General features: G+C 33.5%; 1 protein-coding gene across 2 annotated transcripts; it reads left to right on the top strand.

The window, feature by feature from the left end:
* The first annotated feature begins 718 nt into the window (after positions 1 to 718).
* Positions 719 to 12,631, top strand: ccdc15 (coiled-coil domain containing 15). Of its 2 annotated transcripts, none has more exons than XM_079871782.1 (10): positions 719 to 1,203; positions 2,013 to 2,162; positions 4,324 to 4,500; positions 4,881 to 4,997; positions 5,086 to 5,262; positions 6,423 to 6,527; positions 7,268 to 7,371; positions 8,552 to 8,746; positions 10,036 to 10,184; positions 12,308 to 12,631. In XM_079871782.1, the coding sequence occupies exons 1-10, from the start codon at positions 1,000 to 1,002 to the stop codon at positions 12,424 to 12,426; spliced, it is 1,497 nt and encodes a 498-aa protein (XP_079727908.1). In that variant the 5' UTR covers positions 719 to 999; the 3' UTR covers positions 12,427 to 12,631. The 2 variants fall into 2 exon arrangements, with proteins under 2 accessions (XP_079727908.1, XP_079727907.1); XM_079871781.1 differs by having other exon boundaries at positions 735 to 1,203; positions 4,324 to 4,506.
* The last annotated feature ends 1,910 nt before the right edge of the window (positions 12,632 to 14,541 follow it).

Genomic DNA, 14,541 nt, shown 5'->3' with positions numbered 1-14,541 from the left:
GCAAAAAAAATTATGTAGCTAATCGTCAAGCTCAGTTCAGTTCTCTTCTCATACAATAGCATCAGTACAGTCAGATCAATAATATTGTTGAATATTAAAATACTACCTCCCGGTTTCATGGTGTTTTATATATATATATATATATATATATATATATATATATATATATATATATATATATATATAGGCCTATATATATATATATATTTATATGGCACATTAATAAAAGCTACTTAAATGTCCCAACTAAGGCCTTGGCTGTGAAACACGGCCTACACGTTTTAAAAAGAAGCATAAGTAGGACACATGGCAACAGTGGCTATTTAAAATGCTAAAATTACCATTTTCTTTCTCGTATGCGCATTAAAAAATAAAACGTTTGCAGTGAGGTTGTAAATAAATAAATACATAGTCTACATGCATCCATACATACATACTCTGTTTTAAATTTCTACACAATATACATTAGATTTACAATAACAAAAAACAGGGCTATGAAATTCTGTGTAAAACCTACTATATTTAATTTTAGTCGCTGCAAATTCGGTTAGGTCTAGAGAAAAGGTAGTATAATATGCATGGAACTAAAACGAGCAGATAGTCTGTTTCCCATCGAACGTACATATAGGAACACATCGGGCGTGACCAAATCGCTACAGCTTTTGAACGGCGTTACTTTCGACAAATAAAATCATATCTTTACAAAACTGTGGCCAATAGCATCATAAATGGGAGTGTCTAAAGCGGTTGCGATTCTGTTAGCGTCATTGACAACGGAGTTTTAATTCTGTCAGTTACAGGAATTGAAATATTAACCCTATTTGTATGAGGACGGTAACAACATTATGAATCGCTGTCCTTTAAAAAGACTCCAGTAAAGAAGCTCGAAGGGTCAATGTTGTGTTTGCTAATAAGGTCAGAACATCAGTGACTCCCGAAAAGTCACACATGCTAGTTATACCCATTCATATCTAAGTTACCAGAAGAAGTTATACGAAAATGAATCAAGCAAGAACAGCTAACGTTATAGAAAGAGTTTGCTCTTCGATAACGCAAAAGAATGTATTAAAAGAAAATAAAAGGATAACCTCTGGAAACAGAAGAAAGACTAAAGGTGTGAGAGTGTTGGCCGAGAGGAACCTGGCTGTGGCGCCTGTGGGTGTTTGGGTGGAGAGTGGAGATGAGTGTCAGGAACATCCCGCGGTAAGAACTTACACTGATCTGGGAGCTGTAGAGATTTAGTTCAAAACGGGCTTCATTGACGGACACTTTGCACTAAATACGATACACGTTGGTGTCGCGCTTAGTGTAGTCTGTCCCACATTCTTTATTGACCTGGAAAAGAAACTCTCCCACATTTTTTTTTCTTTAATTTATTTGGAAAAGAAATAACAGTAACTAATTACAAACCAAAATCTAGGCCCAAACTAGCTGCCACTGAGTTAACTTACATCTAAATCCTGGCTACAAACCCCTGTTACTTATATTACTAGGGTTATTATATTATAATAATTGTATTATATTATATAACTAAGCTAATTTCCAAGGCCGCATTTCGAATTTTCATTTAGTTTAAGTTACTAAAATAACCTAACTAAAACTGAAACAAAAAATAATAAAACTCTATAGACTTTTAAACACAACAAACACAACGCCAAAAACACAACAAAGTTACTAAAACTAATATTAAAATGTAACATTATAAATATATATATATATATATATATATATATATTAATGTGAATTTATTTTTTATTTATTTATAATGTGATTTTTAATAAATAATTTATTATTTTAAGCTGTTTTTAGACACATTCCAAATTTTCATAAAAGGGTTGCAAAACTTGCAAACACCAAATAAATGGGATCATGGGATCATCAAATGACTTCTTGAGGTTAAAGAAGAAGAAAAGGAAAAAAAAAATACTTTAGGGCCCTATTTTGTACCTTATTTGTGGAAAGTGTCAACTAGCCAGTCATGTAACGTAAATCTCACCCTGTGTGTGGGGCAGGTCCGGGCTTTGCTTACGGAAGAGCTTCTGGAGGAGACCCGACGAGAGAAAGAGGAGAGTCTGCGCCGGTTTCAGGATGCAGTTCGTAAACGTGTTTCACAGCAGGTCCATCTGCGCAAACAACAGCAGCTACTGAAATCATATGAGACAGTAAGACATGTCTGTTAATGAGCAACAAAGGATTGCACTTTGTTCCCTGAGTAGGGCACAATTTGTCCATTGACTGTTTTATAAGCAATAAAGGCACAAATCATGTGTTCTTTGGAAATAGAACCATGTTAAACTATTGCATAAAATTAACACTTTAGTTAAAAAATGTAGAATAATTTTTAATGTTTGTTTCAGAGGTCTCTTATGCTCACTTAAGCTGCATTCATTCGATTAAACACACAGTAAAAACATTAATATTGTGAAATATTTTTGCTAGTCTTCAAAAATAGAGTTTTCTATTTTCTATTTTAAAATATAATTTATTCCTGTGACGGCAAAGCTGAATTTTTAACAGCATCATTACTCCAGTCTTCAGTGTCACACGATCCTTCATAAATCATTATAATATGCTGTTTGATGCTTGTTGATGATTTGACAAAATTGATTTAATTAAAACATATTTTTGTACAATTGAATGCATCTTTACAGAATAAAAGTATTATTTTAGTATTTATATACTGTTAGATTGTTTATTAATATGTACATTTTCAGTTTTCATTTTCATTTTAGTTGATATTGTAATTTTGTTGCGCTTTTGTCATTTTATTAAAAAAAAAATGTTATTTAGCTTTCATTTATACTTATTTCAGTTTTAGTTAGTACTTCAACTTCAGTACTTTTTTTCCCCAGGAAGTTGCCAAGACAACCAGTTTTGCATCTAATATTAATATTCTATTTCAGCTTTACTATTCTTTTTCGAAAACTATTTCTAATAATTTTAGTTTAGTTAACAATATTATTAAAAAAATAATAATCTTACTGACCCCAACATTTCGAACAGTAGTAAACATGTCATAAAAAATTAGCTAGTTTTAAACTCATCAAATATTTGTGAAAAGTGCCTTTTGTATTTTATTGTCACCAACAACCATACGTTTCCTGTGTGGAAAGTCTAACAAATGCTCAAATAGTCATTTGTGTGAACTTTTCTTCTTTTTTTTTTAGTGGTGGGCCGTTATCGGCGTTAACGCGCTGCGTTAACGCGAGACTCTTATCGCGCGATAAAAAAAATATCGCCGTTAATCTATTCTCCAAGTTGGGTTGGGAGCTGGCTCAAGCTACACAAGCTATGATGACGCAATCTACCCGCGGCCGCGAGGAACACCCGGCTGCAACGCATCATATTCGTCGTCATCTTAAGTAAACACGGCTGAAAGTGAAAGCTGGTGTAAAAGATCCGTGCAACATCCATTATTTGGACTTGGTTTGTATTTAAGCCGTCCGACGTAGACTGTGTGGGGTAACAGTTCGGTAAGTTAACACACGACTAATCCGTTCTACCACCTCAAATACAAAACGAAACATATCACTGAATACCAGCGCGCGCGTATTATTCCCAATATATCTTAGTGAGTGGTGTAGCACATAATCTCTTTTTATTAAAAGCGCCCGATTTTAAGAATAGTTGTTGTGTTTCTTTTTAACTGAAAAGACATCAGTTAGACAATATTCTAATTTTAAATTTGGGGTTTCATAAGCTCCAAGCCATAATAAACATTAGACCTACTTAAGTCTCTGCAGCTAGTGTACTTACATTTTATTTATCTGCAAAATTATGTTGTATACTTACAGTTTTGCACAATATATGTTCTCAAAACTACATACACCCTTTAAAAAACAATCAAAAAAAAAAAAAAAACATTTAGCAGTTGTTTAGCAGGGTCTGTGTAACCTGTTCTGAAATGGTTTTATTATAATATCGTTATCGCAAGAGGCTGCAATGTATATCACAATATGGATTTTAGGCCATATCGCCCATCCCTAATTGATAGCCTCTAGTAGTTGATAATAACATAGGCCTACCTAATGTTGCCTACGGACGGTAACAGTACAGTAGTAACCTTTTACAGTCTATGAGTAGAACAGCTTTCTCAAGCAGTTTGTGATGCATTTTGGAAACAGGAGATGAGCACCTGGTCTAATGCGCCACCTGGCTTGAGAAACCCGTTCTCAAAGACTTACTTTATAGTCATTATTTGGGTAGCACACAGAATTCAAATGAGCCATTTTAATCTAGATTAATCTAGATTAATTTCAAAATTAATCTAGATTAATCTAGATTAAAAAAATTAATCTATGCCCACCTCTATTTTTTTTTCAGGTTGAATGTGAGGACAAAGTATTGCAACAAACCAGCAAAGCAGCCCATCGCCTTACACCTCAAACCAATTTATTCCCTTCCTGGACACATGGGCAGCGAGTTATCTGCAGTCCCAGCTCTCACTTGGTCAGTGCTCAGGGGACAGAGGCCATTTCTTCCAGTCAGCACACACATCATGTACGGGTATTTACAGGCAGAACCTGATTTCACCAAGTCCAACATCTTTGTTGATCCTGGAGCAACATTCCAATTAACCAATCAGATTTGAGGAACAAGTTTAGGCTTACAACCAGGGTTAAGTGCTTCCACATCAGTGTTATTCACCTATCACTTCCTTCGGATTTTAGGAAGAACTTATGAGTAGGGTTAGTTTTAAGGGTAGACTAAATTTTCAGACTGGAATGTTGTTCCATGATCAACAAAATAAGTCGATCCAGGAACTCGTCTAACTTTGCAAAATCAGAATGTGCGTATTTACAGAGCATGATTCTTTTGCATCTATCTGGATCATTTTGCTTGCATGTTTTTGGCAGAATCTAGATGTACATGTTTTCCAGGTCAGTAAAGTCAGGAAGCAGGTGAGACACAGACTAGCTGCTCGTCAAATAGTGCAAGATGGAGATGAACTATCACAGCTACCTGGTGGGAGATGGAAAATATCCCCAGCTAGAAATGTGAGTCATGCATGATGCATTTGGGTCATTTCTGAGACCTGACCGTTCAGTGTTGTAGTATTAATATCTTCACATTTGTTATATACAGAAACCTGAATCACATACTTTGAGTGATCAGAAGGATTATACTGAAGGTTCAAATGATGGAGGAGAGGAAAACGAGCAGGATGTTGACTCGGAAGATGAGATGCTGTTGGGGCAACATGATCAACCTCTTCATTTGCATCGCCACAGAAGCAAGGCTGTAACTTTTCAGAACGATATGGTGAGAAGATCTTGTTTGGCCTTAAATTTAGTCCCAGATGGCACACCTACGTTATATACCGTGTAAAAAAATTCCTGCTTGTCAGTCCGCTGGAAAGCAAGGCTTTGCTTACAAAAGTCTGTGCTGCTACATTGAAGTTTGTGCGTCTGAGGAAAAAACAGTATTTTTCAAAGTTTGTGGCGTAGGATCTTAGGAAGACATGGAGAGTAAACAAGGTATCATTGAGAACAACATTATATCCTGCTTTTTTTTGTGCACTATGTTGATTAAATAAGTGTTAAATTGTTAAAAGTAATTTTTTTATTTTTTAGTTTACACACACGTCTTCAGTGTTATCTATATCACAGGTTTTAGAAGCTACAGACCCCCCAAGTATGATCAGGGACCTCCATGCTAAAATAAGGGTAAAAAAAGGCAGTGATATGTATTCATGTATAAAGATCCAAGTTATACTGTGAAAAAATGTGTATTATAAATGAAAATATATTGTAAAATACTGAGTTTCTGTTACGCTACATTAGCAAGTCTTTTTCTTCTCACTAAAGTATTGTAGTCTTAGGGGGCTGTCAAAGTCAACGTAAGATACTAATAAAATACATTTAACATATTTTTTTGATAATATTACTATTTCATTTAGCTTCTAATTATCATTGTGATCATTTTATTCTATTAACAACACTAGTTTTAATACGAATTAAAACATGAAATGTCCATATAGCTTTGTGGGGAAAAAGTTAACAAAAAGTAATTGATTTTAATCAATGACAATATAAAGGCAAATTATTTAGTTTTCTGGTCTTTGTAATATCACACATAGTATTCTTCTCACATAGTATGAATGTGTTTTAATACATGAGAATATATAGCTGCTTTATGTTTTAGACAAAACACTTTTGCATCTTGGAATCAGCTATCAGTTTGTTGCACACTTAATTATGATTGCAATATAATTTTTAGTTTCACCTTTCCTTAAACATCATATAAAAACCGGTTGGTGTTTTTTACATATACCTTAGATTGCCGCTTTCTGTTTTTAAGTGGACGCTTTAGAATACTTTCTGAATCTGTACTGTTCAAGCTGTTCTACACCAAATGGCCTTTTATTACATTTTCAACTCAATAGGTTATTATTTCATGTAAATATTTTGATGTCTCTTTAGGTCTATGAGCCAGATCCCACGACTTCCTGCACAGCCTTCACTACTGACTACAGAGCTTCACAAGTGCTTTGGCCTCATGAGAATCAGGAGGAGCTGAAGAGGCAGGTGAGGAATCACACTTTATTTTGAATAAAGTCTCCTCTTTAGGCTCTTTTTATTAGGGAAATCAATGTAGATTTTTATAAACATGGCAATGAAACTGAATGTCTGATACACTGAAAACACTGAAGCATATTACACTGAAAAATATAGATTATTCAAATGTACACTACAGTTCAAAAGTGTGTCAGTAAATCTTTTTAATGTTTTTGAAAGAAATCTATTATGCAGACCAAAGCTGCATTTATTTGTTCAAAAATACAGTACATAACTGTTACTTATCAAATATTATTACAAATTAAATTAACTTTTTTATTTTAATATATTTTAAAATATAATTTATTCCAGTGATGTCAAAGCTAGATTTTTATCAGCCATTACTCCAGTCTTCAGGGTCACATGATCCTTCAGAAATCATTATAATATGCTGATTTGCTGTTCAAGAAATGTTTCTTATGATTATCAATGTTGAAAACAGTTGTGCTGCCTAATATTAAGGTGAAAACGGATATATATATTTTTCAGGATTCTCTAATGAATAGAAAGTTCAAAAGATTAACATTTATAAATTATATTGAATATTAAATAAATGTCTTTAATGTCCCTTTTGATCCATTGAATGCATCCTTGCTGAATAAAAGTAATATTTCTTTAAAAGAAAACAAATACCAACTCTAACTGTAGTGTATTTAGCGTTTAGTCCTGATTTAGGTGGAGTCTTCAAAGTGCTAACTGTATTGTTTCAGAGGCAGTCTCAGTTCCTCATGTATCGACGTCACTTCATGGATACTGAGCGAGAGCAAGTGAAGGAGCACCAAAGGCACAGGAAACATTTGAAGAGAACTGCAAGGTCGAACCTCACCACATGTTCACAAGTCTTTTTTCTACAACAGCGCTTCATGTTCATAAATTGACTGCTACTGAAAAGAATGTCTATTTTCATTCCTTTCCACGTGATGGTTGCTCACTTCTCTTTTAGTTTCTGTAAGAAAAAATGATGATCTCGATTAAGCAGTTTATTACAGCATAGCAGTGACAAAGTACACAAAGCACCTTGGGTTAAATGGAGTCAGAATGAACCCTGAACAATACAGGCTCAAACATTTTATACTGTTTCCACACTAGTCCTCCCTTGCATCATGTAAACAAGGTTTCATTTTAAATGTAAATTAAGTGATAACCTTCCGTACCCACATCACAGATGTTGGTAAAGGTGTGATCACTAAAGGGGTCGTGTGATAGGATTATACTCAGAAAGACATCTGTCTTTATGATTGGTAATCACAGGATAGTTCTTGATGTCCTGCTGCCGCTTCCATGCAATAACTGATTAAATACTATTCCGGTGGTACTATTCTCATATTACTGAGACCAGAGCAAACTGTCTCTATGATAACAAACCCATTTTGGGGACGAGTTCTTTCTAACATGTATTTTGGAGAGTAATCTGGGATGAGGCAGACTATAATTTCTTACATTTCTCTCCTGTAGTCAGGCTACGAGAAATAGTTTACATGACTGATTAGTTAATGTAAAATAGTAATAATACTGAATTTAACATAAGACTGTGAGCAGGGTTGCCATGTCTTTGTGACAAAGACCAATGTAAAAAAGACATGATTTAATATTCTAAAAGGTCACTCCCGTAACAAATGGAGAGATTTTAAACTTTCTAGTAACCATTATGCTGTTTCCTTTTGATTCCCAGAAAAAAAACATATACATTGTCAAAATGTAGCTTTTCTATTGATGATATAGAATTTAGGTAAAAGTAAATAGATTCTAACAAACTGTATATGTATGTGCACATATATATTATCATTTAATATTTTCATTACAATTAATAAAAAATGTTTTTTTCATTTTAGAAACCTGTCCCTACGCTTTACTGCATGTCTTTTGCTCTGTTGAAGCAAGTAACCACACATCATTTTCTTTTCATTAAGTTGTCCAAGAACACAAAAGACTTCATGTTGCGCTTTATATTGTACTTTCTTTTATAAACCCAGAGAACTCTGTGCTGTGTGTAGGATTAAGAATGAAAAAGAACAACTCAGGAAAGCTGAAGAGAAGAAGATGGAAAGGCAGCGACAGCTGGAGGAAGAAAGAAAAGACATGGCTGAGAGGGAGTATTTGATTTTGGAGCGATTGAGGCTTGATGAGGAGGAGGCAGTAGAGAAGGTAGAGAGACGAGAAAGAACAAAATGGATCAAAGAAAGCAAACGGTACATACTGCCAAAATGCATGACTATGTTCATTATTACCATAAAAACACTACTGTTCAAAAGTTTGGGGTCAGTAAGTCTTATGCTCACCAAGGCTTCATTTATTTAATCAAATAACACAGTAAAATTCAAAGTATTGTGAAATATTATTCATTTAATATAACTGCTTTCTCTTTTAATTTATTTTAAAATGAAATTTAATCCTCTTTTGGCAAATCAGAAAGAATTTTTAGCATCATTACTCCAGTCTTCAATGTCACATGATCCTTCAGAAATCATTTAAATATGCTGATTTGCTGCTCAAGCAACATTAGCTATGTTTCCATGCAAAGCTGCGAATTTAACTTGTACGCAAAATTGGAATATCGCATAAAACATTTGCGATTCTAAGCAGTGTCTCCATCCCATGTTTTCAAGAGAACAAAATGGCCACTTCCTGGGAAATTGACTCAAAATATCTGTAATAAAAATGGAAATGGCTGCAACCGGATTTTCTTTTCCTCCATCATAAATGACTTACTCCTCAGATCATGCAGATGAAATGCAATAAATGCTGTCATCCATCTTGTGTTTGGATGCCTGATGTTTGGGAATGCAATCATGTGATTATGGTCATTATGCCAAATCATTTTGATGACAGACTTTTGTTCAGACATTTTAGAATAACTAAAACAACATTTGAGATGCTGTTCAATATAACTGATCCGCTGTTTAGTCCAGTTATCCAATCACATCCTCTGTTTAGGCAAAGTCACATGAGTTTTGTTTGTTTGTTTTGTTATTTATTCTGTAAATGTGTTTCCGTCATAGCTTATGCGCATGTCTTCATGACTCAGTTAAGCGTGCACATTTTTAGAATTGATGTGCATCTTAGCATTTCCATCCGGCGTTTATTTTTTATGTAATATCCCAAAATTGGCATAAACATAGGTGGATGGAAACATGGCTGTTGTTGAAAATAAAACAAAAATATTTCAGGATTCTCTGATGAATAGAAAGTTCAAAAGAATAGTTTTTATTTGAAATAGAAATCTTTTGTAACATTATAAATGTCTTTACTGTAACTTTTGATCAATTTAATGTGTCATTGTTGAATAAAAGTACTTTCAAAAAAAAAAAAAAAAACGTAATGACCCAAAAACATCACAAATGCTAGGATTCCATAAAAACCATTACCATAAACAAACCGTAAATGCACCATAACATCTATCGTTTCACATTCAATAGATCAGAATTGTGTTGTAATAACATGTAAAGAGCTGTCATGGCATGTGATGATTCTGTGACAGGTACATTGAGGCAATGCAGGCTCTGCTGAAGGAGAAACTGGAGAAGGACAAAGTAGATCTGCCTCCTCTGTGTTCCTGTGGAGACACTTTCTGGGACAGCCATCCTGATACCTGCGCCAACAACTGTATCTTCTACAACAATCCAAAAGGTAAACTGCTCACTCTGTATCCATTTCATTTTATATTTTAGAATAAGTACAGAACATCTCACTGCTCCTTAAATGAAAATAATTTGGATGTCCTTTGACACTGTGACTGTGACAAACAAGTGACAAACATGTTGTTGGTTGCTTGGTTCCTATATCTGTGGTGTTGTGTGAGACAGTCCCACCCACAGTGAAACATTATTCGTCCAAATTCCTGCTTCCTCATAACTGTAGAACGAAATTCAGGAGTGTTCTGATCGTGTTGCTGGAAAGGAAACCTTGTCACATCGTGCCTGGTTAGAAAATGGTTTTACTCACAGTACCGTGACTTGACGGACGGTGCATGTGGCCCCTCTGTCACAACTGACATCTTTTGTTTTTCCACTTTCCATGACTGTCATAACTGTAGATAATTTTACCAGACAGTGTGAAGTTTAATCATGGATTTAGTTAATCATAGGAACAACAGCCTTATATAACTAGATGAAAACAAGTTTTAAAATACCCTTGTGAAAAAGAAGTACACTTTGGCATACTTTTTAAAAGGGTACTTACGGTTATATAACTAAATGGAATGTATAATTTATAGTTAAATTAAATGAAATGTACTTATGAGTGCTTTTTTGACCCACTTAAGTTACTTTAGGCACATCTACGTAATCTCATAATTTTTTCTATTGTCTTTGAAATATGTTTAAAGTGTACTGCCAAATATAATGACAAGCATTTATGGTAAACTTATACTTTAATGACATTTTTATTGAAACTTATATGTCATGTATTTAAATATATTTGTAAACATTTGTAATGATGAAGTTGCAATTTAGTACATATTACAGTTTTTTTAAATTGCTTGCACACTAAAAGTGGTACTTGAGGCCCACTCTGTGAAACCATTCAATTAGCTAATCTTCACACAAAAAACCACAGCAAGCACGTTATCTGCTTTACACTCAGTTTTTATTTGTTAAGCAAACCTTTTGCTAAACACGGTTCTCTACATTAGACATAGTAATAGACACATGCTGTTCAAAACTAACAGCTCTTGTGTTTAATTTAGAAAAAAACTGCCCTTTAACACTCATTTACTGATTACCTACACCCAGTGATCATGTATGAAAACACTTATAATTTGTTCTCTCTGAAATCAAAACTTGCTGTTTTGAGAAAGAATAATGCATTTTCACCCCCTTGTATTTCTGTTCATAGTGTAAATATACCTAATTTGATCACTCAAAACTCAATGTTTTGAGAAACGAATACATTTTTCATCCTTGCATATGTTTATTTTGTAAATATATACTGAATATGCTTGTAAATCAAGTCACCTTTATTTCTATAGTTCTTTATACTTACAGATTATTTCAAAGCAGCTTCACAATAGTAACAAATTCAACTTCTGCTGTAAAGCAGCTTTAACGAGCCAATAGTGTCATTATTCAGTTCAAGTCAATTTAGTGTTAATTCAGTTCAGTTCAATAACTGTAGAGTTTATTAATGCATGTTGTATACAGTGTATTTGTGCACATACATACATGTGACAAACTCCTGTACACTCCACTGCACAGTGATCAAACAAAAACACAGTTCTGTTTTACATTTTTCACATCCGTGTGTAGTTTGGCATGTATATGGCTAGTTACTTGATGGTTTGTGTGTAGAGTTACTTTGCAAAAACACCATATTTAGAAGAGTTAAAATAGTTTTGGATGTAAAAGCGTTTGCTTTTGCAAAAGATGTGTGACGTTTTGCACAGTATGTGTGTGTTTTGTGTGTAGAGTTTCGAGAAATGAAGCCATAGTTTCAGAAAATGTATTTAAGCAATTTTAACTTTAAATGTAATATCAAATAACACTACAAGTCCTTTACATGTGCTTTAGTAAGTCAGCACATGAAAATAAGTGTACTTCTTAAAAGCATGATTAAAAATGGTTAAAACATGATTTGATTTACTTTTATTTATTTTACTTTATTAAACCTTGCATTGTATATTAAGAATATTGTTGGCTTCTTGACGAATTGCTTTGTTCCTCATTTGTAAGTCTCTTTGGATAAAAGCGTCTGCTATGCATAAATGTGATGTTATCTTTTTTCTTTTTCTTTTTTCTTTCTTTTTTTTTTTGCAGCATATGCTCAGGCTCTGCAGTCTGTCTTGCTTAGCTGTGATCTGAAGGAAGGAGGTTTTGGACAGTATTTGTCCACCTGGAAGGCATCCTCTATGGATGTCCATTCTCAAAGGAAGTGATTGTATTCCATCTTAAGAGTCATTATTGAACGTGTTTTAAGATTGGACAGCCTGAAGTGTTATGTTGTATTAACTTAATGAGTACATGGTGTGATCTTTTTTTATTGTACTCATGGATGGTTTTAAATAAACTGACATACCTCAATGTGACCAATATTTGGACTGTTTTAATAAACCTCAATAATAAACCTGTTTTAAATAACCTAATGAACTGAGGAATTCAATTCTTTGATTGTTTATTGTGTCACAGGTTGGTTTTCTTAGAGCACCTAAATGCAGTGCTCGAATTGAAGAAGGCATTAGGGACCCCCCATACAAAGTAAAAAAATGTCTTGGGGGTTCTGCCATATATTTTTATTTTAGTAGGGATGAAGACAAATCTGATTAAATTCATGCAGTTAGGATACGGTAAATTCCGTGAATTAATTATTTACAATCAATCTTGTGACTGAAGTATGTTTCAATGTTAATGCCCCTACATCTTAAATCGCTAAGGGCACATTATGCTTGCCTGGCACCGCTCCGGTGAAGCTAACTTTAGTGAAAAAATGGAGAATAATAAACCTCCACTTGGAGTCGGAAAGACTTTTCTCTCTCTATCTTTCTACTCTATTTATCTACTTCATGGATTCCTTAACTGCATAAATTGGAAACATGCACTCATTATTACTTTCATTATTACTATTTTTCACATTTTATAATTATTGCAAAGTCATCAAAACTAATTATGTTGTGAACTTAAAAAAAAAAACTTAAATTTATCGAAAATAAAGTCAAAATGATCATACATGACATGTGAAACTATGTGAAACTCATTTGCAAAATCACCACCAGGTGACGCAAAGGGACAGTGAGCACCATTGATCAGTAAGGCTGGAATTGTGACATTTTCACTTGTAACTGAAGATAAAATAATGAAATCAATTAAACAGATAATTGAAGGTCCTTTTTTTTACTGCTCCTTTATCACTGCATTCTGAGAAATGAAATAATTATTCCTGTGCCACAGCTGAATCTGACAGTGAGACCCTCCAGTGAGTTTAGAAGCCATCGGATTATTTTAAATGTTTTTAAGACATTTCAATGTATTTTGAAGTCGCATGGTTTTTGTGGGTCTTCAAGTGCCTTATATCAAGTCAAGTCACTTTTATTTCTATAGCGCTTTATACAATACAGGTTGAGTTAAAACAGTGATAAACAGGAAAATAGCAGAGTCAATTATGGAAACTTTGAGCTCTATAGTGTCATTATTTAGCTCAAATTTAGCTTATATGGGGTTTGGGTCTGCTGCTTTATTACATAAGAATAGTATAGCTCATCTCTATTTTGTTTTATATATGTACACTGTATACAGTATATACTGTTGCCTGGACAGAAAATGTATAGTGTATATATTTTCTTTCCTGATCATCAACACAAAAGCCAGTTCTCTGGTACATAGTAATAAATAAATATATTATATTTTTTTATTATAAATATATTTTATATTGCAAGATAGTGCAATATATATATATTGTATGTGACCTTAATACACTTATTCAACCATTATGCAAATAAAATCCCTGACTATATGCTTTAGTATCTGGTTGAGAAGTCAGTAAATGAACAGCAGCCACATTTTTTTCTGTCTGTGTCTATGGAAATAAATAAGAAGTATTTATTTCCATTCCAGAAAGCATCATCCTCATTTCTAGTCAAATGTAAGTTGTTTAGTTTTGATACATACAATATTGGGTTTATTTGGCATAGTACATAACTCATTTGTATTGTCAGTGCAACCTATGCTCAAGATTTGTGCAGGATAAGCAACATACATATTTTGAATAAACATTGTAATATTAAAATGATTTAAATCTGATTCCTAAATCTGAGTGGATGAGTAAAACAGGAACTATAAGGAACTATTGTACTTTATTTTGATAAAGTATTGAATGTGTCAAATATCATACTGTTGCCTAAATAAAAAAAAGAAAGAAAGCAGGACCATGCACAATGAATTTATCACAAGGTTTTGGGTTTTTTTTTTTTTTTATATTTTATTTATTTACTCCTACTAAAATCACTGTAACTGGTGTATTGCTTTAACACTTAGCGATTTGTTTTTATAATTAGGAA

Source organism: Squalius cephalus, assembly GCF_949319135.1.
Source record: "Squalius cephalus genome assembly, chromosome: 5".
Taxonomy (NCBI): Eukaryota; Metazoa; Chordata; class Actinopteri; order Cypriniformes; family Leuciscidae; genus Squalius; species Squalius cephalus.
Note: the sequence above shows the minus strand (reverse complement) of the source record. Positions and strands in the feature narration are given on the sequence as shown.